This window comes from Gallinula chloropus (assembly GCF_964237585.1).
Source record: "Gallinula chloropus genome assembly, chromosome: 1".
NCBI classification, from domain to species: Eukaryota; Metazoa; Chordata; class Aves; order Gruiformes; family Rallidae; genus Gallinula; species Gallinula chloropus.
Window position 1 is genome coordinate 38,831,912 of NC_140085.1, and position 20,437 is coordinate 38,852,348.

The window sequence follows — 20,437 nt, forward strand, 5'->3', positions numbered from 1 at the left end:
AATATCAAAACTTCAGGGGAAAGGTGATATTATTATTTAATGCCTTGTTGATGAGGTTTATTTTGGTAAGCTCTTGACAGCACAAGGTAACATATCATCTTTGCGTTGACACAAACACTATCAAAATGTGAAAGGATGCATAGCAGAAAAAGATCTGCATCTAAAATAGATTTTTGAGAGAGCAAATTATTTCTCTCCTTCCCAATAGCTCGTTGATTTCCCTTTGTTACCACACTGCCAACACCTTTAAGCAAAACTGAAAAGCATTTTTGTTATTGTATGTCATTCTTTCCGGGTCCGTTTAAAAATGCTCAATTTATTTCCCACCTTCCGTTACAGCGCTGAGGAATATTTGTAGGTATTGGTGAGGGGGATGAATGTCTTTATATTTCCATTGCTTCTGCAGCGTGGCTGCTTTCATTACTCGCTGCACCGTGCGCGCTGTGCTATTCATTTTTACATCGGAGACCAAGGCCCTTTCCTATTTTTCTCCTTTATGTCCTTTGTCTGGCTTTCGCGATGAGAGCGGTTTGGAAAGCTCCAGAGGGCAGTGTTGTGCTGGAAGCTTCGCTTCTCGGGGCTCTGCCCGGATCCTTTTTGGGCTGAAATGTTATTTACTCACATGCAGGCTTGCTTAAACGGCTTAGGTCTTAATTCCTCAATGGCCTTGGATATATACACATTTTATGACTGAGGCCCTTGCAACAAACAAATTAACTGTGCTTGTGCACATAATGTGATCTTCAAGGTTTTTCAGATGATGAGTTGGACAGAATCAATTAAAAAAAAATTTAAAAAAATATTAAATCTCAGTCATCTTAAGTAATGCTGTGCCAGATTCACCAAGCAGGCTCAACGGGTTGCAATATTAATTTCCCTGCTTGTGTCGCATGGGGGAAAAGGAGGAAAGAAATAATCCCAATGAGGGCACGTGGCAATGCTGTTCCCCTTCTCCCTCAGGAGTTCTGTGAAGAAGCAGCAGTTTTCAGTTCCAATTAAGGCCTCGCAGGAGCACACCGAGAGAGGCTGCAGGGGAAGCATCAAATCACACACCTCTTTCAAGTATGGGGTGTGCACCAGAATTGGTAACTGGCCTGGAAAAAACAGGATCACCAGGTCCAATTGCCACTGACCCCCATACTCCTTGAGAGCTTTCTGGCTGCATTTGTCTCACTTGTAAAGCACATTTCACAGTTTCTCCTAAACCAAAGACATATCAGCTGTGTCTAAACTGACTCCTCAATGCACAGAATGGCTGCAAATGAATGGTTACATTCCAGCAGCCTTCAAACCACCATACTCTCCCACCCAGACCCACACTCCTACCTAACTATGCATTTCTTCTTCTTGCCCCAAGACTCCTATGTCTCTTGTAGTCTGTACATATCACCTGTGTTCCCTGCAGATCCACACTGCTCCCAGTTAGCCTGCCTCCTGGCACTATGATTTCTGTCATGTTTGTCCTCCTCTTTCACACTGAAATCCAATGTCCACCTCCCTCCCATTGCACTTCCTCCCTTTACTCACACTGCAGCACCCATGGTTTATTCTTTCCTTGGTCCTCAAAAGCAACTCTTGCTGCTCAGTGTGCTGCTTGTGTTAGAGGCATGAGCGATGACAACAAAGGTATAGGTATCCTGGCTAGTCAACCAGTTGGCTAAGGGCATGCCCATGAGTATAGAAGCAGTTGCTCATCCCCTCAGACTGTAGAAATCACCTCGTGAGCTGTGTGTGGCTTACAACCTGCTGTAGTTTTGCATGGCTGGGTCCTGGTGGAGGAGGGAGGGTTTGCAGGGGTGGCTTCTGCAAGAAGCAGCTAGAAGCTCTCTGAAGGCCCGACAGAGCCAACACCAGCCGGCTCAAAGCCGGAGTTGTTACTGACCATGGCCGAGCCCATCAGCAGTGGTCACAGCACCTCTGGGAATCACATTTAGGAGAAAAAAACCACAAGCAGCCACTTTTTGCCACCAGAGAAGGGAGTGAAAAGATGTAAGGAACTGTGCAGACACCAAGGCCAGTGAAAAAGGAGAGGATGGGATGGATGAAGTGCTTCAGGTGCCGGAGAGAAAGATTCCCTTGCAGCCCGCGGAGAGACTGACCCATGCTGGAGCAGGTTTCCTGGGGGACCTGCAACTCTGCTGGAGCAGTTGGGGCCTGAAGGTCGGCCCCCCATGGAAGGGAGCCACACTGAGGCAGTTGGTGAGGAGTTGAAGCCCTGACAGAAAGAACTCATGGAGAAATTCCTGGAGGACTGTCTCCCATGGGTGGGACACCATGTTGGAGCAGGGGAAGGGTGTGAGGAATGCGCCCCCAACTAAGAAGGAAAACAATTAGGAACTGACAGAACCCCCCATTTTCTCAGTCCCTGCCTCTCCCTGTGCCACAATAGGGGAGGAAGAAGGGAGCAAAATCATTACTAAAGTGAAGTCTGCTAAGAAGGGAGGGATGGGAAGAGGTGCGTTAAGATCTGGTCACACTTCTCATTACCCGACTCTGGTGTCACTGGGTGTGCAGTGCAGTGTAATAAATTACAGCGTTTTCTTTCTTCTGTGCTGAGTCTGTTTTGCCTGTGACATTACTTGTGGGGTGATCTCTCCCTGTCCTTATCTTGACCCATAAGCCTTTCATTATATTTTCTCTCCCTTGTCCAGCTGAAAGAGTGACTTTGGTGGGTGTCTGGCCTCCAGCCAGGGCCAAACCACCACATGACCATAGCTTGAACTGTTTGGATGCAAGCCTGCATTCAGGAGAAGGTTTTCAAGAGCTAGCATGCCATCTCTTTTTAAGATGCCCTTGAAGCTGTAGCAATGGGAGAGGCATAACCATAGCATAGCTTGAACCCACCAGAGGTGGGCTCAGTCTGGGTTCTTTGCTAGATGATATGCATAGGAAGGTACTATGGGGTGGTCATTTTGAGCTGAAGCAAGGATCTATGACGAACAGAGCAACAGTCAAGCAGCATTTTGTATTTTAGGTTGCTCTTGAGCCTTCGTAGCACTGAACAATAAAGATGGACTGCAGACCAGATGCTGCAAATGTTTATAGAATTAAGCAGTCCTGACAAGGTAAACCTAAGTTTACACCTGGAAATGAACTCTCCCCTCTACAATGCAATGCCTGGAAGCCAGCACAAGGGTATCATACAGAGCTTAGCTCAGGGCATGAATTTGTATTGGCTGAATTTTTGTTGATTTAGGGACAGGTTCTGCAGTTGTTGCTCTCCAAGTTGTTGTCTCAAGGCTGTAGCAACTGGAAAAAGAGCAGGAAAACACTGACTAGGAGTGGAGTAATACTTGTGCAGAGGATGTGGTGATAAGACAACTGCCATAGAAAAACTGAATACCTTTACCTCCAGTAGCAAAACATTACAAGTTGTCATTTACATTCTTCATGTAAGTGCTGGCAGAAGTCTCTGCCCTGTGGAACCATTAAATTCCATGTGGATTTTGAAGACCTACTAGAAGGTAGGGTCACTTGCACCCGTGCCGGTGACATGGGTGTCCCATGGGTATCCAGAAAAGCCTTACTGTGAGGAACAGTTATTGACAGGCTGCTCAGCAGTGCCGGCAAGTGAAGCAAGTTTTCAACATGCTCATGAAACTGAGAGAAATACATCACTCTTTAAACTGCTCATACACCAGAGGGAGGCTTTGCTATTAGCTCTCTTGATAAACATATCCCCAGATTCGTGACTTGAAGACAGTGATGCGCTCCATGCTGAGAAAAGGGAGTGGAAAAGAAAATATTGCCATCTGCTTGTGTAGAAGTTCAAATTCATGCACCAGCTCTCCTTCACAGATAAAGAAGAATGAGTCTTCCCTTTTCAGTACATTCAGTCTTGAGAGTCAGGCAGTCTTCTCGCAGAGACACCTGAAGAAAGACTGAAAGGTTGTTCACCATCAAGCCTCAGGCTCTGATTTAGGTCCCTACACTGAAAGCCTCCACAATTCAGAGAACCTCTCTCCAAGCCTATCAATCAAACCATCAATCTGTTTGCTGAAGCTCCACTGTCAGTCAAGGGAACCTAGGTTGCTCATGCAGACCCCAAGGGATACACCTAGCCTCCATGGTGTTGCTTTCCCATAGTGTCATTATGTATCACCCAGGTTTTGCAGATTTGGGTTCCAACATCGTATTGGTGTGATCGGGTGTCAAGTATTAAGGTGTTAAAATGACACTGCTAAAATCCACCTAACTGATGAGACCATTGCTGCCTGACAGAAGTAATTATTAAAAAATCAGGTATCAATACTTGTTTTTATTTATAATATTATGTGGTAACCCAGATATGGAATTGCCCAGACAACTGTGACTTAATCATGTGTAACTGCCAGCTTGCATTTTTGCAGGCACATCTACCCTGACAAAAGCTTTTAATATTTAAAATCATGCAGATTATCTATTCAGCCCTCAGAAAACTCATTGTGATGAATTCAGTATCTCAGTTTCAGGCACTTCAACTGCTGACACCTTTCTTCAGGCTACAGAGAGACTTTATTAATTGTACTAAAAATCCTGTGCAAACATTTTAAAAATATTATTTAGTACTCAGTAAAATATTTTTTTATTTGAGTGTGTTACCATCTATCAATGTTGTCACAAGTCTCTAGATCTCAGAAGTGTTTTTTTAACTCTCCCTTTAAAATGCATTTTTATTCTAAGAGCCTCTGTTTATGCAAATTTATCAGTCATGTCTACTCAGAAATGCTTATATCATATCTGAGGTCAGGAATTCAGCTGTATTTAAATTATATGCCAGATGGATGGGCAATGCATACATTTCACTTCTTTGACAACTTAATGAACATATCTCTTGGCAAGATGAGGTTATCTGAACATCCCAAATCATCTGTCACAGTCGTCTCCAAACTTTTGGGCTGTAGCCTACAGTCAGCACTGAAAGCTGACCACCACACCGTCTCATCAACCTTTAACTTGAAAAAATTCTAACAATTATTTGCTTGCCTAGGGCAGCTGTGGGCATCTTACCATGGCTATGCCAATTACAGGGGGTAAATCCTGATTTAGAACAAGTTTCAGAAATCTGGAGACATTACATAATTAAGTCTCTCATCCTTCAAGAAAGTTATATTGTTAGCCATTTTATTCAACTGGCAAGCTATGCAGAAAACATTCCCAACCCACATTTTCAAGCTGACCACTAACATGGTTACCTTATTTTTGGAAGACTATCTGGAAGTACCGGTGGCCCTAATCTTAAAGAGTGGTCAGGAAATAAGACAATTTTTCACCGCATATTTTCAGTTTCTCAGGAAGGAAAAGCGCAGAAGGCCAGGGCTTGGCAAAGAAAAATAAAGTTAAATCAAACATTCTGGAACAGTTTTACCATCTCTACACCTACCATATTAACATAATCAATACTTACAGGTGCTGCATTCCCTTGGAAATTGAACCACTAGTGTCTTAAACTGGGAATCCAAAATGTCCTTGGATTGCTTAAAATTAGTGGATAGCTGAAAAGTTGGCCTATACGAATCACCCAAGGTCACCCATTCAATGATGTTAGTGGCAAAGCTGGAAGTTACTGGCTTTCATTCTAATGGTCACTTCACCAGCCCAAGATAGCACCATTATGGGAGATAATGATAATAAAATACTGCAGTGCTCTCAAATTTCACAGAAACTGCACTTTCACTGTTTGGAAAAGCTATCATTCAGCCTGGAAGTTATCAAAATTGGTGGGCCAACATACGCTAAATACATAGTGTCACTTATGAAGAACATGTAGTTTTTCTCAGTAGAGTAACAATACAAAAAGAGCAAGAGAAAGAATATGAAAGTAGAACAGAAAATCCTGTTAAAATGTTAAAAAGGAAAGGATGGTAAATAATATATGCTATTCATACTTTCTTCAAGCTCCTGCTGAACTTGTATGTAATACAGCCTACAACACACTGAGAACCACAATTGTCTAGACCTCACTACTCTTGGAATCCCTTGACATTGCTTCCTTCTGCCATGAGTTAGCACAGTGCCATTGATGAGCAGAACCTCTACTAGACAACAGCAACCTGCTCCTGTCTGGGCAATCCTCACTGCTGGCTCCTGATATCCTCCTGCAACACAGCTGCTCTCCCTTTCTCTGTCCCTCCCCTTCCTTGACTGATGTCATTGCCCTTTGTTGTTATCATCATCCTTTCCATCTTTCCCAGAGTCCTCCATCTCTTGGAATCTCAAATATACATCTCCCCACTTAATTCCAAGGAGATTAATCCAGATACAGTTGTTTTCCCAGCCTTCTCTACAGCTATCCTCACCTCCCATCACCCTTTCCATTATCTAGCCCTGTCTCTCAAACACTCCTTTGTTGGTTTCATCACCTTCTTCTATCCTCTGCCTCCTCCCATAACAATTCAGGCATTTAATTTTTAATTAAAAAAAGAGTGGTGGTGTCTGTACCCCACTTCTTTTGGCAATTATTCTGCCATCTTATTCGACCTCTCCTTTTTCAGCTCACTGACTGCAATCACTACCTGGAGTCAATCTCCTTGGCTTTCACCAGCTGCTTTCACTGAACCTTACTTTCAACATGACCTCTAATGACCTCTTTCTCCCTACTGCTGGGATTCAGTAGTTATTTTCTGATCCTCCTTCAGCTTCGAAGTGACTCCATCCTCCTCTTCCTGGCCTATCATCTTTCCTTATTTATCAAAGAGTTCCAATCTGCTCATGTTGACAAGCTATCACTGACAATTATCACTGACAATTAGATTTTCAGGAACAGCCTTTGTACTTTCTCCCAAGCTGCTCCTCTCTCCTGAGAATCCATCCCCTTGTTATTTTCCAATTCTTTTAAAACTTCCCTCTTCGATCTTCTCTCTCCCCTCAACAAGCGTCCTCCCTCCCCCCAAAAACCCCAAAACTCCACCCTAAAAACCCCCATAAAACCCCTAAAAACTGCTGGGATGTCCTTGTGTCCTTGCCCATCGTGCTTGCTGTATCCTAATTTCCTTGGAATCTCACTTGTCTGTACCCATCTTGCATTATCTTTTAATTGTTTGCTTTTAGACAGAGGCTGCTTTTTCACAGAACCTAATACAATGGGGTACGTGTCTATAAAGATGCTATTAAGCAACATGATTATATAAATACAAGTTAAAAGAGGAGTACAGGTGTCATTGTAAGCATAATATGAAAACCTTGACATAAAGAAATCAGAATTTAAAAGCTTAGGAATGTGAACTGGCCCTTAAAAACTCATTTCTTAGACATGTTGGGTATACACGAGCGTAATGTATACTTCCATTGTATAGAATACAACCACTGTCTTTAGAAATTAAGGCAAATACATAGAATCCTGGCTTCCCTGAGAGTAATAGGCATTTTATTATTAGTTTCAGTATGGTCAAGGCTTTTCCATCCGAGTCCCATCTTCGCACTTTTTCAATATTTGCACAGAATATCTGTAACAATAACATCTCAGAGCTACACTCAGTGACTAGAAAATATCTTGACAGCTTGGTTTCTAATTCTGTATTACCCAGGTACCAAAGCCAAGTTTAATGGATCACATACATGACTTGAGAAAACATTGCTTGGTTTTGTTTTGGTTTTGGTTTTTTTTTTTGGTGGTAGCTAGTTTTACAGAGTCTCTTCTGAACTTTAAATAAATGAATTATTTAGCAGCCAGCACTTGTCCTTAGATGGCATAACTTAGATGTCGATACCACCCAAAGCATCCACATTTGCCAAACCTGTCTTGCATGAAATGGAATGAGGATATTTGCATAAGGAAAATGTCAAAGCAGGAAATTAACCCCTTCAGGGATTTCATGTAATCAAGTGCTGCAATAATTATTGTATCAGCATTTATGTAACTGACGCCAAGGGATCATACTATTTCAAGTGGTACTGTGTTTACCAGTTAGACTGGTGGTCTTCCTGGTTGGGAGGGGGAAATAGGCTTTTCTATGATACTGCCTTTAAATTAACACGCTAAGAAAATTTAACATGAAATTTTAATACAAAAGACACAAAAGTGAATTGCTTTCCCAATACAAAAGGATACAACAAATCTCAGCTTTTGTGACAATGTGTTTTTTAGAGGAAGGTCAGCTACACAGCAGAGTCTTCACAAACACTGGTGTCTGTCTTTCTGGAGATGTAGGTTGGAAAGAGACTGAATGCTGACTGGGGCAGACTATTTGAGCCCCTTGTGTGAGTATATGCTAACTAAACTGAAATGCAAAACTGCCTGAGAGGTGAGGTAAAGCTGTGAGGGGCTTCCACACCTATCTCCATCCTTATGAAACTCCTTAAACCAAGTTTGGTTTGAAAAGGATTTGCTCAACCCTTTACATGTACTTCTTTCCACCTGTTAAGAACAGAAACTACTCACAGAAAACACTGAAAGAAAGAGAAGTTTCAAAAATTTGACTCTGACCAAGTAATTCATCTGGAGTAAATCCTTACACTGCTGAGTTTAGTAAGTATTATGACCACACAAGGTGCTTGGGGCTGGAACCACCCTATAATGTGTACTGCTTCCAGTCTGCTCCTCTATAAAGAAGTGGGGATAAGGACCCAGCTGCAGCACTGTACCTCACCTTACTGCAGATGCCCTTGCCACCACTTAGGAACTTAGAAGGAGGTTTACAAAGGAGTCCAAAGCCATTATTTACAACTATCAGCATAGGAAGCTGTTACTGAATGCCCCTTACTTTCCTTTCACCTGATTCTATAACTCACTTACTGTACTCTAGTGTGATACTTCTTTCCTTCTACCAGGGCTTGAGCTGTCCCTGCTTGGTATCAACTACACTAGGTTATTTTTGAGGGCCTGAGAAATGTCTTTCTACATATGTGTACACACTCTCTCTTGAAACCAATCGAAAATTGCACTTGCACATAGATATTAACAGAGATCACATCTGAAGTCCTGCTATGCCAAGCTCTCACTAAGAACAAGTCAAGTAAAAAACATGAACACTTATATAAATTATCAAGATCTTATAGGCTTTATTGAGATGAGTTTCCACAAAAGAGAGGGATTTTTTTTCTTGAGTAGGGATTGCAGGAATCGAGCCAAAATTACAAGGATTACATATCAATGGTATGCTACTTTCTCTTTTTTGCTTTATGCCCATCTTGCTATAGCTGTGACTGAATACGTTAATCAAAATCCTATAGAGCTGTACTCATTTGTGTGTGTGTTTACTTTCCATTTGCATAATCATTTTACAAAAGGAGCATTTCTCCTTTGTGCTAGATGTCTTACGATGTAATTTAAAGTTGCAGTTACTGAAATATCCTATTCTAGCAGTCCCACCACTATCGATTCTAGTGCCCAGTCATTACCATAAATTATTATACGGGAGCTAAATATACATTTCCAGTCTTCACCATGTCCAAACAGTCCTAGAGTCAGAGAAATCAAATATTCCCTGTGGTGTGCCCTACTAATCTGCACCGGCATTGAGTGTTTTGGATCAAACAGGAGAAATTTCCAAGGCTTCAAGGCCTTCACAGAGAATCCAGGAAACAAGTAATTGTAGAGTGCCTTATTTTCAAAAATAGAATTTATGGGTCTGAGGCACAGGAAATGCTTATGGAAATGAGCAAGCACATACACTGATATATATCTCCATAATCAGTGCAAAGCTACAAATCTGTTTTACTATTAAATATGTATTCTAAAGAATACACAAACTTGATTAAGCATAAAATCAAATGTTCAACTGGTAATGGGTGGGGTGGAATGGCCTAGCTGTGGTGGAATGCATTTTCCAAAAAAAACCCCTGAATTCAAGAATAAAACCAGATCTCTGTCACTTCTGAGGGGCCAATAGGGCACGTAATACAAACCACCTCACAACAAACATTTACTTCTGGTCCTCTGCTCCTTCTGTTACTTCTTCTCTTTTGAGAAGACAAGCATGTGTTATCTGTCTGTAGCCTACAAACAGTGTCTAGTCATTTCTTACCTACGCTCACTGCTGAATTTCACCTGTTAGTACTCGGGGTATTCACAAAGTCCTGCTGAGACTCAACATGAAGTGGGTGACAGACCTATGGTGGGCCAGTTCCACAGGAGGTGATTTTATTGTGGGACTTCAGTACGTTTTTAACTGGCTCATAAAGAGCGGAGAAAACTTTGTGCATCCTCCAACCTGCTGCCTAGCGTAGTCATCAAGTATCTGTGCCACCCTCTTTAAACTATCTCGAGGACCTGATCTGCCAAGATTACTACAGTGCAAATCTTTCTATTTTTAGCAATTTCTTCAATTTGCATTTCTTCAATTTGCATGCCTGAGCTTGATGGTTATAGAATGAAAATAAAAGGGCTCTGGAAATGCTGTAGCTACTGATGGCATGAGAATTCTATCTATGCTGTATACACACACTGGCAAAAATAGGCAAACTGACAGATTATAACCACGCCAAAAATGCAATACGTATGTAACATTCTTCATCAGACAGATAACCTTAACAGGTGAATTTCTGGCTATTCTTTCTTTCCCCTCCAACATACTTGCTTTTCAGAGTCTGCATTCCTCAAATTGAAACTTCAACATTCCAGGGAAATAACAGAAAGAATGAACTAGAAGTGTGTGTCTGTTTTTTGCATCATAAGTGATCGTCTACATTCTTCAACCATAAGCTCTGTGGGTTTATTTAAAATATGACTACAACCATGTCACACATAGGCAGCATAATAATTTAAATTCAAATGAATAATTTCTTACTTGGGATTTTTAATTCCATATTATAGCAGAACTTGTCTTAGCTAACCAATGAAGGGACGCAAAAGAAGCCCAACCCATCTTTAACTAGGTGGCTCTTTAATGAGGTGAAGTAGACTTTTCATGAATTAGCAGAAGGATAATTTTGAATAATCTCAGGAGATGGTAATTTGCCCAACATTGAGGAGTTTTTTTGTAGCTAATGCAGAGCTGTTGAAGATTATATCAGATGAATTCTGTTTTTCTCTCCCATGTGCTTATTAAATACAAACCATGGTACAAAACATGTCATGCGAAGAATGATGTCTCTCACTGGGCTGCATCAGCCAACTCACTGTCTAAAGACATTCTTTAAATGCGCCAGGTACATAAAATCACGGTACTGAACATGGCAAGAATTGGTTTGTTATCCAAGTTTTATGAAATGTACAGACAACTAACTGCAACTATTTCATTTCAAATAGCTCAAGATCTTTGCCACCTCTTTCCCTTTTAGACTACTAAAAAACCCTAACTTATTTACCATGCCACTCCTTTGACCACCATATACTTATGTAATTACACAGTTCAGCCGAACACAAACCACCACAAACCCTCCTGACTATTTATAACGAGCATTCTTTAAAATTCATCCTTCTTTTTTCACGCTGGCTAGTTGAAGACTTTTTATCCATTTAAATGGACAGCTTCATCATATTTTTTTTTCTAAATATAAAACATGAGCTATTTTCAGGCCACTCAAGGAAAGTCATGGTGTGTAATATCAAACTCTTTGATTTGTTGCTGGCATATGCATTGCAAAATGTCATCTTGTCCTGTTTGTAATGGTCGTGGCCAGAGAAAGCTTATGATCATTACTGACTTAGATCACTGATTTATTCACACTCAAAATCACTTCAGTAAACAAAAGCAGAGAACAGCTATTGAATTTTAGTTTTGAAGAACAGTGCCTCAGACTGAGCGTCCTCTTTTCTCTGAAAAGTCAATCAGATTAGTAGTGTGCACTCATACAGCTCTCAATGAATATAAACTAGGAGGAAGTTGACTATGTGGTGTGCAGAATTGTACAGTCAACTCTCGGTTGTCTGTGGGTGTGTAACCCAGGTTGCAGATTAGCTGTGCTATGCTAAAACAAAGCAGAAAAAAAAACACCCACCATTTTTCTTTGAATTTCTGATCTCACTTTTTACTTCAGCTTAACTTCATTCCTCGATAAATGTAATAAACACAGGAAGTTCTTATCGAATGTGCATATGCTTTGTATTACCTATGGTTTAGCTTTACATAGGTTAGTCTACTCCATTTCTGGTTTTGGAGAGCTGACTGAGTAATTATGAAGGAGCCCAGCAACCTACAGTTTTATTCGACATTTGGTTTAAAAAAAAATAAAATTGTTTGTCAAAATACTTCTCTAATTCACCTGGAACAGAGGTGAACACCTCATCAGAGTTCCCTTTTATTTTTTAAACCCATGAGTAATAGCAGCTTGCTGCAATAAGGGCCTCCTATTAATATAAGTAAAATGTTCACATGCTTGAAAGGCAAAGGCAAGACAATACAAGTGAACAAACTCAATGCACTTAAAAGGAGAGAGATACATACAGTGGACTCTTCTGGCCCCAAGGGCGAGACTGAAGGAAAGCCATTTTGTAATAATATTTTGTAGCTGTACCAAACCCAGCATTAATTAGCCAATTAATTAGCATTAATTGTCTAACTGTACATTTTATTTGTTTAGAGGGTCATTAGCACCGAATATGCTTTAAAAAAATCATATGCTCCTGGGCAACCCAACAATAGCAGCAGTTTCTATATGAAGGAGCTGGGAGAGGGGAAGTTGTTTCCTGCTGCCCCCTCCCCATTCCCATTTCTGTCTGCGCAACCTAGAATAGCATCTACTCCATGACCAAAGCCAGAAGACAGCAATGCACTAGCCACACACCACAGAATGATGAGTCCATGAACTACAAAGGCAGCTGGAAGGAAGTGGAAGTCTCTTGTCTGTCTTCAGGGAGGAGACCCAGACACTGACAAACCTTGGGAAGCTGTTGCAGAAACTTATCTGGTGGGGAGGAGGGATGGCTGAGACACTTCTTAAGGAGCAGGAGAAATGTAAAACTCAGTATATGAAACATTTAATCTTGAAGAAGGATTGATGGAGAGGCTGCCAAAGGGCCAGTGGGGCAACAGAGGGCAGGAAAGCAACAGGTGCAGACAGCCTTTTCGCTCTTTTTTTGTGCCACCAGGAAAATTAAAACTACTAACTTCACATTACCCATGAGCATCAAAGATCAAGGCAAATATAAAATAGTGTGATATTCTGTGCTGTTCTGAGAGCAGCAACCAACCAGCCCCATATTCTAGCTTTGGCAACACCTTAACTCCTGCACTATAACGAAAGCAAAAGGCTTTCCAGACTGTGACACAAGCGTGTACTGCATTGAAATAAACCCTCTTGGTCCTTTGAATTTTATACACTGGGTTTGACATGCTGACTTGGATCACAACGACGCTGATGACAAAACCTGCACGCACTGCTTTAATTCATGTATACATCTAATTCTTGTAGGAATCTCTCTAAACTGCTTGGCATCCTGTGTCAGTGAGTTCCATCTTTGCATAAAACGTTACTTGGTATGTTGCCCTTGAATTCACTGAACATCCCCTTGGTCTTTCAACACTGGAGAAAATAAAAGGAAATACTTTGGTCACAAGACTTCTTATTGGAACAGTTATAAAAATTCACTTTAAAAAAAAGTACCTCTCCCCTGCCAGGTTGTAATATAGTTGTGTATTTTTCAGTTAGCCAAAGGAATTATATTCATATCAAAGAAAAACATTTAGCAAAATATTTGCTTTCAGATTTGTTTACTGTTTATTATTTTAATTTACATCAGTTACTGCTTGCAAAACTTCCAGGGAAATAATTTTAAATTGGTTTGGTTTTGTGTTTTTTTTCCCACTGCATAGTAAATACAGCCTTCTTAGTATTTCAGAAGCATAGTACTATAGAAATGTAAGGGCCTGCTTCTGCTCCAAATGAAGTTAATGGGAAAACACCAACTGACTTTATTAGGAGTTAGGTCAGGCCCCAGATTTGCAGCTGTTGAAGTTTCATAGTTGAAAATTTTCTGGCTAATCTTCAGAACCAACTACTTCTACAACTATAACACTATTTACAACTTTATTTATATGTACTTCTTTATTACAATATGTAATATCAATGTTCCTTGTAAAGGTTACTATGTTATAGAAATTAGACTGAAGTTATTGCCAATCAACCTTTTAATAAACTTAAGTGGGATTAACTTCCAGAATTTTTCTCCACATACGATTCAGTTTTTATTCACTCTTGCTATCTTTGACAACTGCTTAACTACCTCAATTTCAAAGCCTTTTCCAGTGTAATAAAAAAGTCCTTTTGGTAGAAGTTTATTGGTCCCGTTTCAAATTGCGTTCTGAAACATTCTTGTACTGATGAGGACTCATTATTTTAGCAATTTTTTTCTGTTTCAACACAGTATATAAAGCCATGCCTCTCAACCAATCAACCTCAGTATAAAAGTGTAAGTGAGGTCAAACAGATTGCTCACTAAATCTTTGATCAAGTTGTCTGATCACATATAGACACAACTCTCTGAATTGTTGCATATGTTGTATAATGTTATCATACAAATTTAAGCATTTCCATTATTGACTGCTGCTTGTGTATGTATAGATTAACTTGCTGGTCATAAAACTACAACAAAGGACAAGAGATACCAATACTGATTTAAGACCTCTAGTCTTGTCTCCAAAAAATTAAGAAAAATCCATGTTTTTTTTATGATCGACCAACTCATGATGTTGTGCTTCAAATATACACATTTTCCAAAATTAAACTGTGGAGTTAATGTCAAATACTGTGTTGTAACTTTAAATATAACTGACATATTAGAACAGATAGATGGGTAATTATGATAAACTACACAATAGTGCTACTGTAGATAATATCATTTATCAATCCTGTGGTCCCCATCATTCATGCATTTACAGTTTGGGAATACAGTGACTGCAAAGGATAATAATTCATAATGGCTACATTCTCAGTACTTCATGCTAGCTCACTAGACAAAATAAAAAAGGTTAATTGTATAACTGGAAAAATGTAAAATTTTATTCCAAGAAAATTAACAAGCTACACAGGTAAATTTTGGCAAATGCAACTTTATATTGAAATCCACACATCTGTATCTTAAAGAAGGAAAGACTCACAGACTCTAATGTATTTCTAAAATACTAAGAAATCATATTATATGCTTTCACAAGTTAAAACTTAAATAATTTAAAACAACCAATACACCAAAATGTGCAGAAAATATAAACAAGACTGTGCCTTCAGTAGAATAAATGCTTCACAAATTGTGCAAGATATCATACTAAGGCTGCGGTCTCCCCATGACAGCTGTCTTAAAATATAAACATACATCAACTGCCTGTGTTTCTCAGAACAAACTAGAAAGGGCGGCACACCTAGAAAAAAAAATCATATCATCCCAGTGATGTGCATACTGATTTTGGGAACCATTGGAGTAAAAAGGAAAAAAGAGGACTAAGTGATCTTTCATGCACTCCCAAATGACTGACCAGAGTTATTGATTCAATTTTCCTTGCTTATTTGCTTCAATGCTAAACAAAATGGAAGATACTAGATAACCCTTTAAGGCAACATGTGTTTATTCTGTATAATTATAACTGTTCAATTATGACTGGATATTATCATTAACGTTGCCTAACAGACTGATATCTAGCTTTTTAAAAAATATAAATAAGAGTCTATTAAACTTTATACCAAATCAGCAAAAAACACAGAATACAGTTAAATGTTAGTAATTTCACTGTTAAGGAAAATGGTATTTAGAAAGAGTAACATATTTGGAAAAAAAAAAGTAAAGTCTAAATCTGAACAAAAATACTGCTTTGGAATGCTCCCCAAAACTTACTCACAAGGCAAACAGATTTGTAAGTGTGATAATCCAATAATGCATGGCACATCTTTAATCAGTTACAGTACTTGAGTCCCCAGTTTTCAGTCTTTGCAAAACAATAATTGTATGAAATGTTTTAAAGGTCTTCAAATGTCTAAAATTAGTTTTACCAACACATTAACCTCATATCAACTTAATTTATTAAGATGTCCAATGCTAATCTTTTTGATGGTCTTATTTTATGTAGTGATATACACAGCATTTAGCACTGATACTTAGCACCTGCTACTTTCATAATCTAGATTTCAACCACATAAAGGAATTCAGGGCAGTAGTTCAGTCCTTTGTTCTTAATTACAAACCTTCAGCAGTGGTCAGCAGGAACATGTTTAGGTTTAAAATAGGATTAGAGGTGAGCTATTGCAAAGACTGCAGAATGTTGCCCAAATCCTTACAACTGCTGACATCCCATTCTTGATTTTCTTCTCAAGACATGGCTACAGGCCACAATTGCTTAGCAGAGAATGGTAGTGTTTCACAAGGCTAAAGATTTACAGATGCTCCCTCATATAACACAGTAAGGTTCCCTTGGTAACCTGGATTTTCTGCAGTAAAGAAGGGTTGTGCTGAAACAGCGCCTCAGCTCCCTGTTGGAGAAAATGCAGACAAAAGGATTGATTCCAGCTTGGGCAAAACTCATCCAGACAGCGGCCGTTAGAAATCCCCCTGGTACTACAGGCCCTCTTGCAAAAACTCTCCAGTAACAGGCTACCAAATAGGGACCCCACAAGGTCAGAAAGAGGAATGTCATGATGTAGAACATTCTGCTGATTCTCTTCTCCATTTTGAACTCATCTAAAACCAGTAGCCTTCTCCTGCCTGTGGTGTTCGCGTTTTGCCTGATTCCCAACAAGGTTGGAGGTGTGGGACCCCTTCCAAATCCAGCCAGCCAATTAGCAGCTGCTTGACCACTCGCTCCAGGACCATGAAAAGTCCAGTTCTGGCTCACTGCTGCAACAAACTGGACTGGCTTCATTTTCCTGCGATCGTGAACAAAAAATATCAGCTTGAGGTAGACAAGCTGTGTAGCTAGGAGGATAAGGGCAAGAAGAAGCATAAATCCCAAGGAATCGTTAGCCCTGAAGGAACGATGCTGGAAAGTGCATTGGTCTTCCTCCCTAATGAACGAGTAGGTGCCCACATCTAAAACTGGGGGGAAAGCCATGGCTACAGAGAGGGTCCACACCATACAGATAACGGCCAAACAAGTCCAGAAGGTCAGCCTTTTCGTATAAAAACGGTGGTGGGCAATAGCTAAGTATCTGGTGACGCTTATGCAGAATAACATGAAAGCAGTGTGAAAGCAGGACAAAACCCCCAAAAAGGCAATCACTTTGCAAGTAAGAGTCCCATACGTCCAGGTAGAGCCATTTTTTACAGAGGTGAAAACAAATGGGAAACAAATTGCAGATCTGAGGATATCTGAGCAGCAAAGATCCAACAGGAAGTAGTAAGGAGCTCTATGCAAGGTCTTATCTTTGACTAGCAAAATGGAGATCAGAAGGTTACCCACCACACTGACTCCTATTATGAAACCCAGTGAAGTCAGTTTCAGAAAAGCTGTTAAAGGAGAGAGATTTTGTAAAATGTTGTCAGCTGCATGGCTGTAGTTCGCCATAGATGGATGGATGATATGTATATTGCCTCAGTCAAGTCTCATGATCTATATATAAGAACAAGGAAAAAATAGATCCATACATCTTACTGAAAATGTAATCCACAAACAGAACTGATCCTGTGTCTAGTCATACAGTACATCCTCTTCGTTCTGATTTGTCATGCCATCAAAATATCTGAAAAAAAATCGAGCTATCAGTTCTTAAGTTAACAAGAAATGATGTGAGAAAGTGCTAACAAAGATGTTAATTTATGGAGAACCAAATGAAGTTGTAAATTTGAGTACTATTGTTTGTTTTTAAAAATCATGAGGCTTTTTTTTTTTTAATACTAACTGTTTAGCATGATTGATTATTGGCATTTCACAGATTTGGCTCATTACAGTTTCAGAACTGACCGGTGCCCCTTATATTTGGTAACATATATAATTTTACAGTTAAAGCCTCAGAGATTTTATGAATCAAAAGATTCCCAGTTTGCAAGCCCAAGAGTTAATCACTGACATCTTTTTAAAAAATCCCCAAAGACTGCTGATATTTTGACATCACCTACATTTATTTTACGGCTACAGTATTTGTCAATGTTTTAGAGGCAGCTGCTGTGTTGATACGGATCACACCCAAAGAAACCCTGCAGAATTTATGTTTTTTAACCCAAGTCACCAAAGCACATTAATCACACTGTGTTAGTTCATGCACATCGTAAGAGAAACAGTATTCATTATCCCCCTCCCTTCCTCCTATAAACCATAATTTTATCATTTAGGCTTTCAAATAAACAGGTATGCCAGACAGCCGATAGCAGTATGCTTGAGGGTCTCCCCCCTCCCCCCCGCTTTAATGCAAATCTTTAAAGCCTCAACATAATTAATAATAAGCAACGGCCAGTGTAAATACTGTGCAAAAATAGGCAACACACCCAAGATACAATGCCCATCCTTTCAGGAGGGCTGGTTTTGGTTATGCCTAAATAAACATGTAATAAATTGATTTTTTTCAGCTAATTAGGGCTCCCCGATTCCCACTAATCCTCCCAGTGAATCATACCGGAACACATTTCATGCAATAAAATAAAATAAATTAAAGAACTGTCTGCTGCTGCTGGGGTTGGTTTGGGGTTGGTTGGGGGTTTTTTTGATTTTTGTTTTTTTTCTCTCTCTCCCTCTCCCTCCAGAGCCAGGGACAGGAGCCACAGCAGGCATGATCAGGCTCCTTCATTATTCGCACCAAGTGTTTCCTATGCCACCTCGGGTGTACAAAAGGATATTCCCATTGAATCCCAGCAAAATCCTTCCATTCTTACCGTCCACAAAAGAGCCTGATTGCTGCTGTGTAAACAGAGGCTGATCAGATCATGGCATCGTTTTAAAACCATGAAATCAGGCTCCCCCTCCCCCCCCCCCCCCCCCCCCCGCCAGCCCCGCCGCTTCCCCTCCTCTGTGGAGCTGTCCCCGCCGAGCGGCCGGCCCTACCTCCGCACACACACACACACACTCGCTCACTCACACTGACACACACACACACGCTCACGAAGACACCCGCTCCCCCCCACGCACGGCCATGCAGGGCTGGACTGCGCCGCGCTGCAAGGGAGCCCGGGTGCCGCTGCCTGGCAGCCGCATCTGCCGGAGCCATGCGAGAGCCTCCCGCGGCGGGGAGCTCGGGAGAAGGGAAGAGGCATTGTCTCTGAACACTTCCATCATGCCGCTTCTTTAGAAATCACCCCCCTCCCCGGACCCGCTCCCCGAGGCGGGGAGCCCTCCCCACACGCACCTGCAGCTGCGGCAGCCCTCGGCACCCCCAGACTCCCCAGCCCCTCTCCTCCTACCTGTTGGTGCCGGAGATCCCCTCATGCCAGAGCTGCTCCTTCCCGCCGACCGAGAGCCGCTTTATCCCGGCCGGTCTCTTTTAGAACCGTTTTTGTTTTCCTCTGCCGCCTTTCATTCTTCTTTCTCTCGATCCTTTTCCTTTATTTTTTTCTTTCTTTCTTTTTTTTTCCTCCCCCCTCGGTTCCCTGACTGAGAAGCCAGTCAGTGGCTCGGGCGGCGCATGCTCACTGCGCCTCCTCCCTGCGCGCCGAGCCCCGTCCTCCCCTGTCGCAGCGGCACAATCTCTCCCAGTAACGCAGCGGCGGCTGCCGCTTCAATGAGGGCAAGGCAGCCTCAGCGGCGGCGGCAGCTGCTGCTGTCTCAGTGAGGGCAAGGCAACCTCCGCGGCAGCAGCAGTCTCCTCAGTGATGGGTTGGCAGCCTCAGCGGCAGCAGCCCCCCCAGTGAGGGGAAGGCATCCTCGGCGACAGCGGCGGCGGCAGCAGCCTCCTCAGTGAGGGGAAGGCAGCCTCCGGGCGGCACGTTCCCATTGCGATGCATAGCCGAGCTGGATTTATTGGCGAGCCTGGGCAAGGAAGCTTGAGGAAAGGGAGGGGGAGGAATTCGGTCCTGCGCTCCTTGTTTATGCCTTTGAACTCCCCCTCCCGCCCATTTTCGCTTAAAATGGGGGTTAGGAAGCGGCCGCCGCGGTGCACGTCGCAGCCTGTCAGGCGAGGGACCGGGCGGTTTCTTCAGCTGCCGCTGCTCGGATCCTCCCGCCCGAGGCTCGTTTTCGATCCCGCCGATTCCCACCCGGTGAATTCCTTCTTCCTGGCCCCTGGGCCAGGAAGGGCTCCTTAAAAAGTACCGTGGTTCGGGGAAGGCGAATTTGCCGCGGGGCCGTTAGGACACCGCACCTTCCCTCTGGCTCCGCTGCCTCCCGCCTCGCAGCCACTGAAGGCGGCTTCCCGGCGTTCAGCCCAAAGCCGGCGCAGAGCTGTCAGTGCGCTGCATGGCGACAGTGATGAATTTTAACGTGAGCCGGTTCCGTCCGTGGCAGGGCCAGCATTTCCCCTCAGCGCATAGTAGGGCGGCAGCGGTGACAGCGGCAGTCGGCGCGGAGCAGCAGCGCTCGAGCCGTTAACCGGTGGGGGGATCGATACCGAGCCGCCCCGATGATGTCATGGGGGCCGGTGGGCCGAGGCGGCGACGCCGTGAGGCGGCCCGTGGCCTGGGCCGCCGCAGGGGCCTGTCGCCGGCCTCCCCGCCCGCTGGCCCCGGCCT

At 42.1% G+C, this 20,437-nt stretch overlaps 1 protein-coding gene across 1 annotated transcript; it reads right to left on the reverse strand.

The window, feature by feature from the left end:
- Positions 1-16,203: 16,203 nt before the first annotated feature.
- GPR85 (G protein-coupled receptor 85) lies at positions 16,204-19,376 on the reverse strand. Its single transcript, XM_084279168.1, has 2 exons — positions 19,175-19,376; positions 16,204-17,523 (listed from the first exon to the last, which is right to left on the reverse strand). Exon 2 carries the CDS (start codon positions 17,346-17,348, stop codon positions 16,236-16,238), a length of 1,113 nt encoding a protein of 370 aa, XP_084135294.1. The 5' UTR covers positions 17,349-17,523; positions 19,175-19,376; the 3' UTR covers positions 16,204-16,235.
- Between the last annotated feature and the right edge of the window lie 1,061 nt (positions 19,377-20,437).

What these genes read in the sequence shown, in the direction of transcription:
- GPR85 (XM_084279168.1), bottom strand. Translation starts at nt 17,348, where the DNA reads ATGGCGAACTACAGCCATGCAGCTGACAACATTTTACAAAATCTCTCT.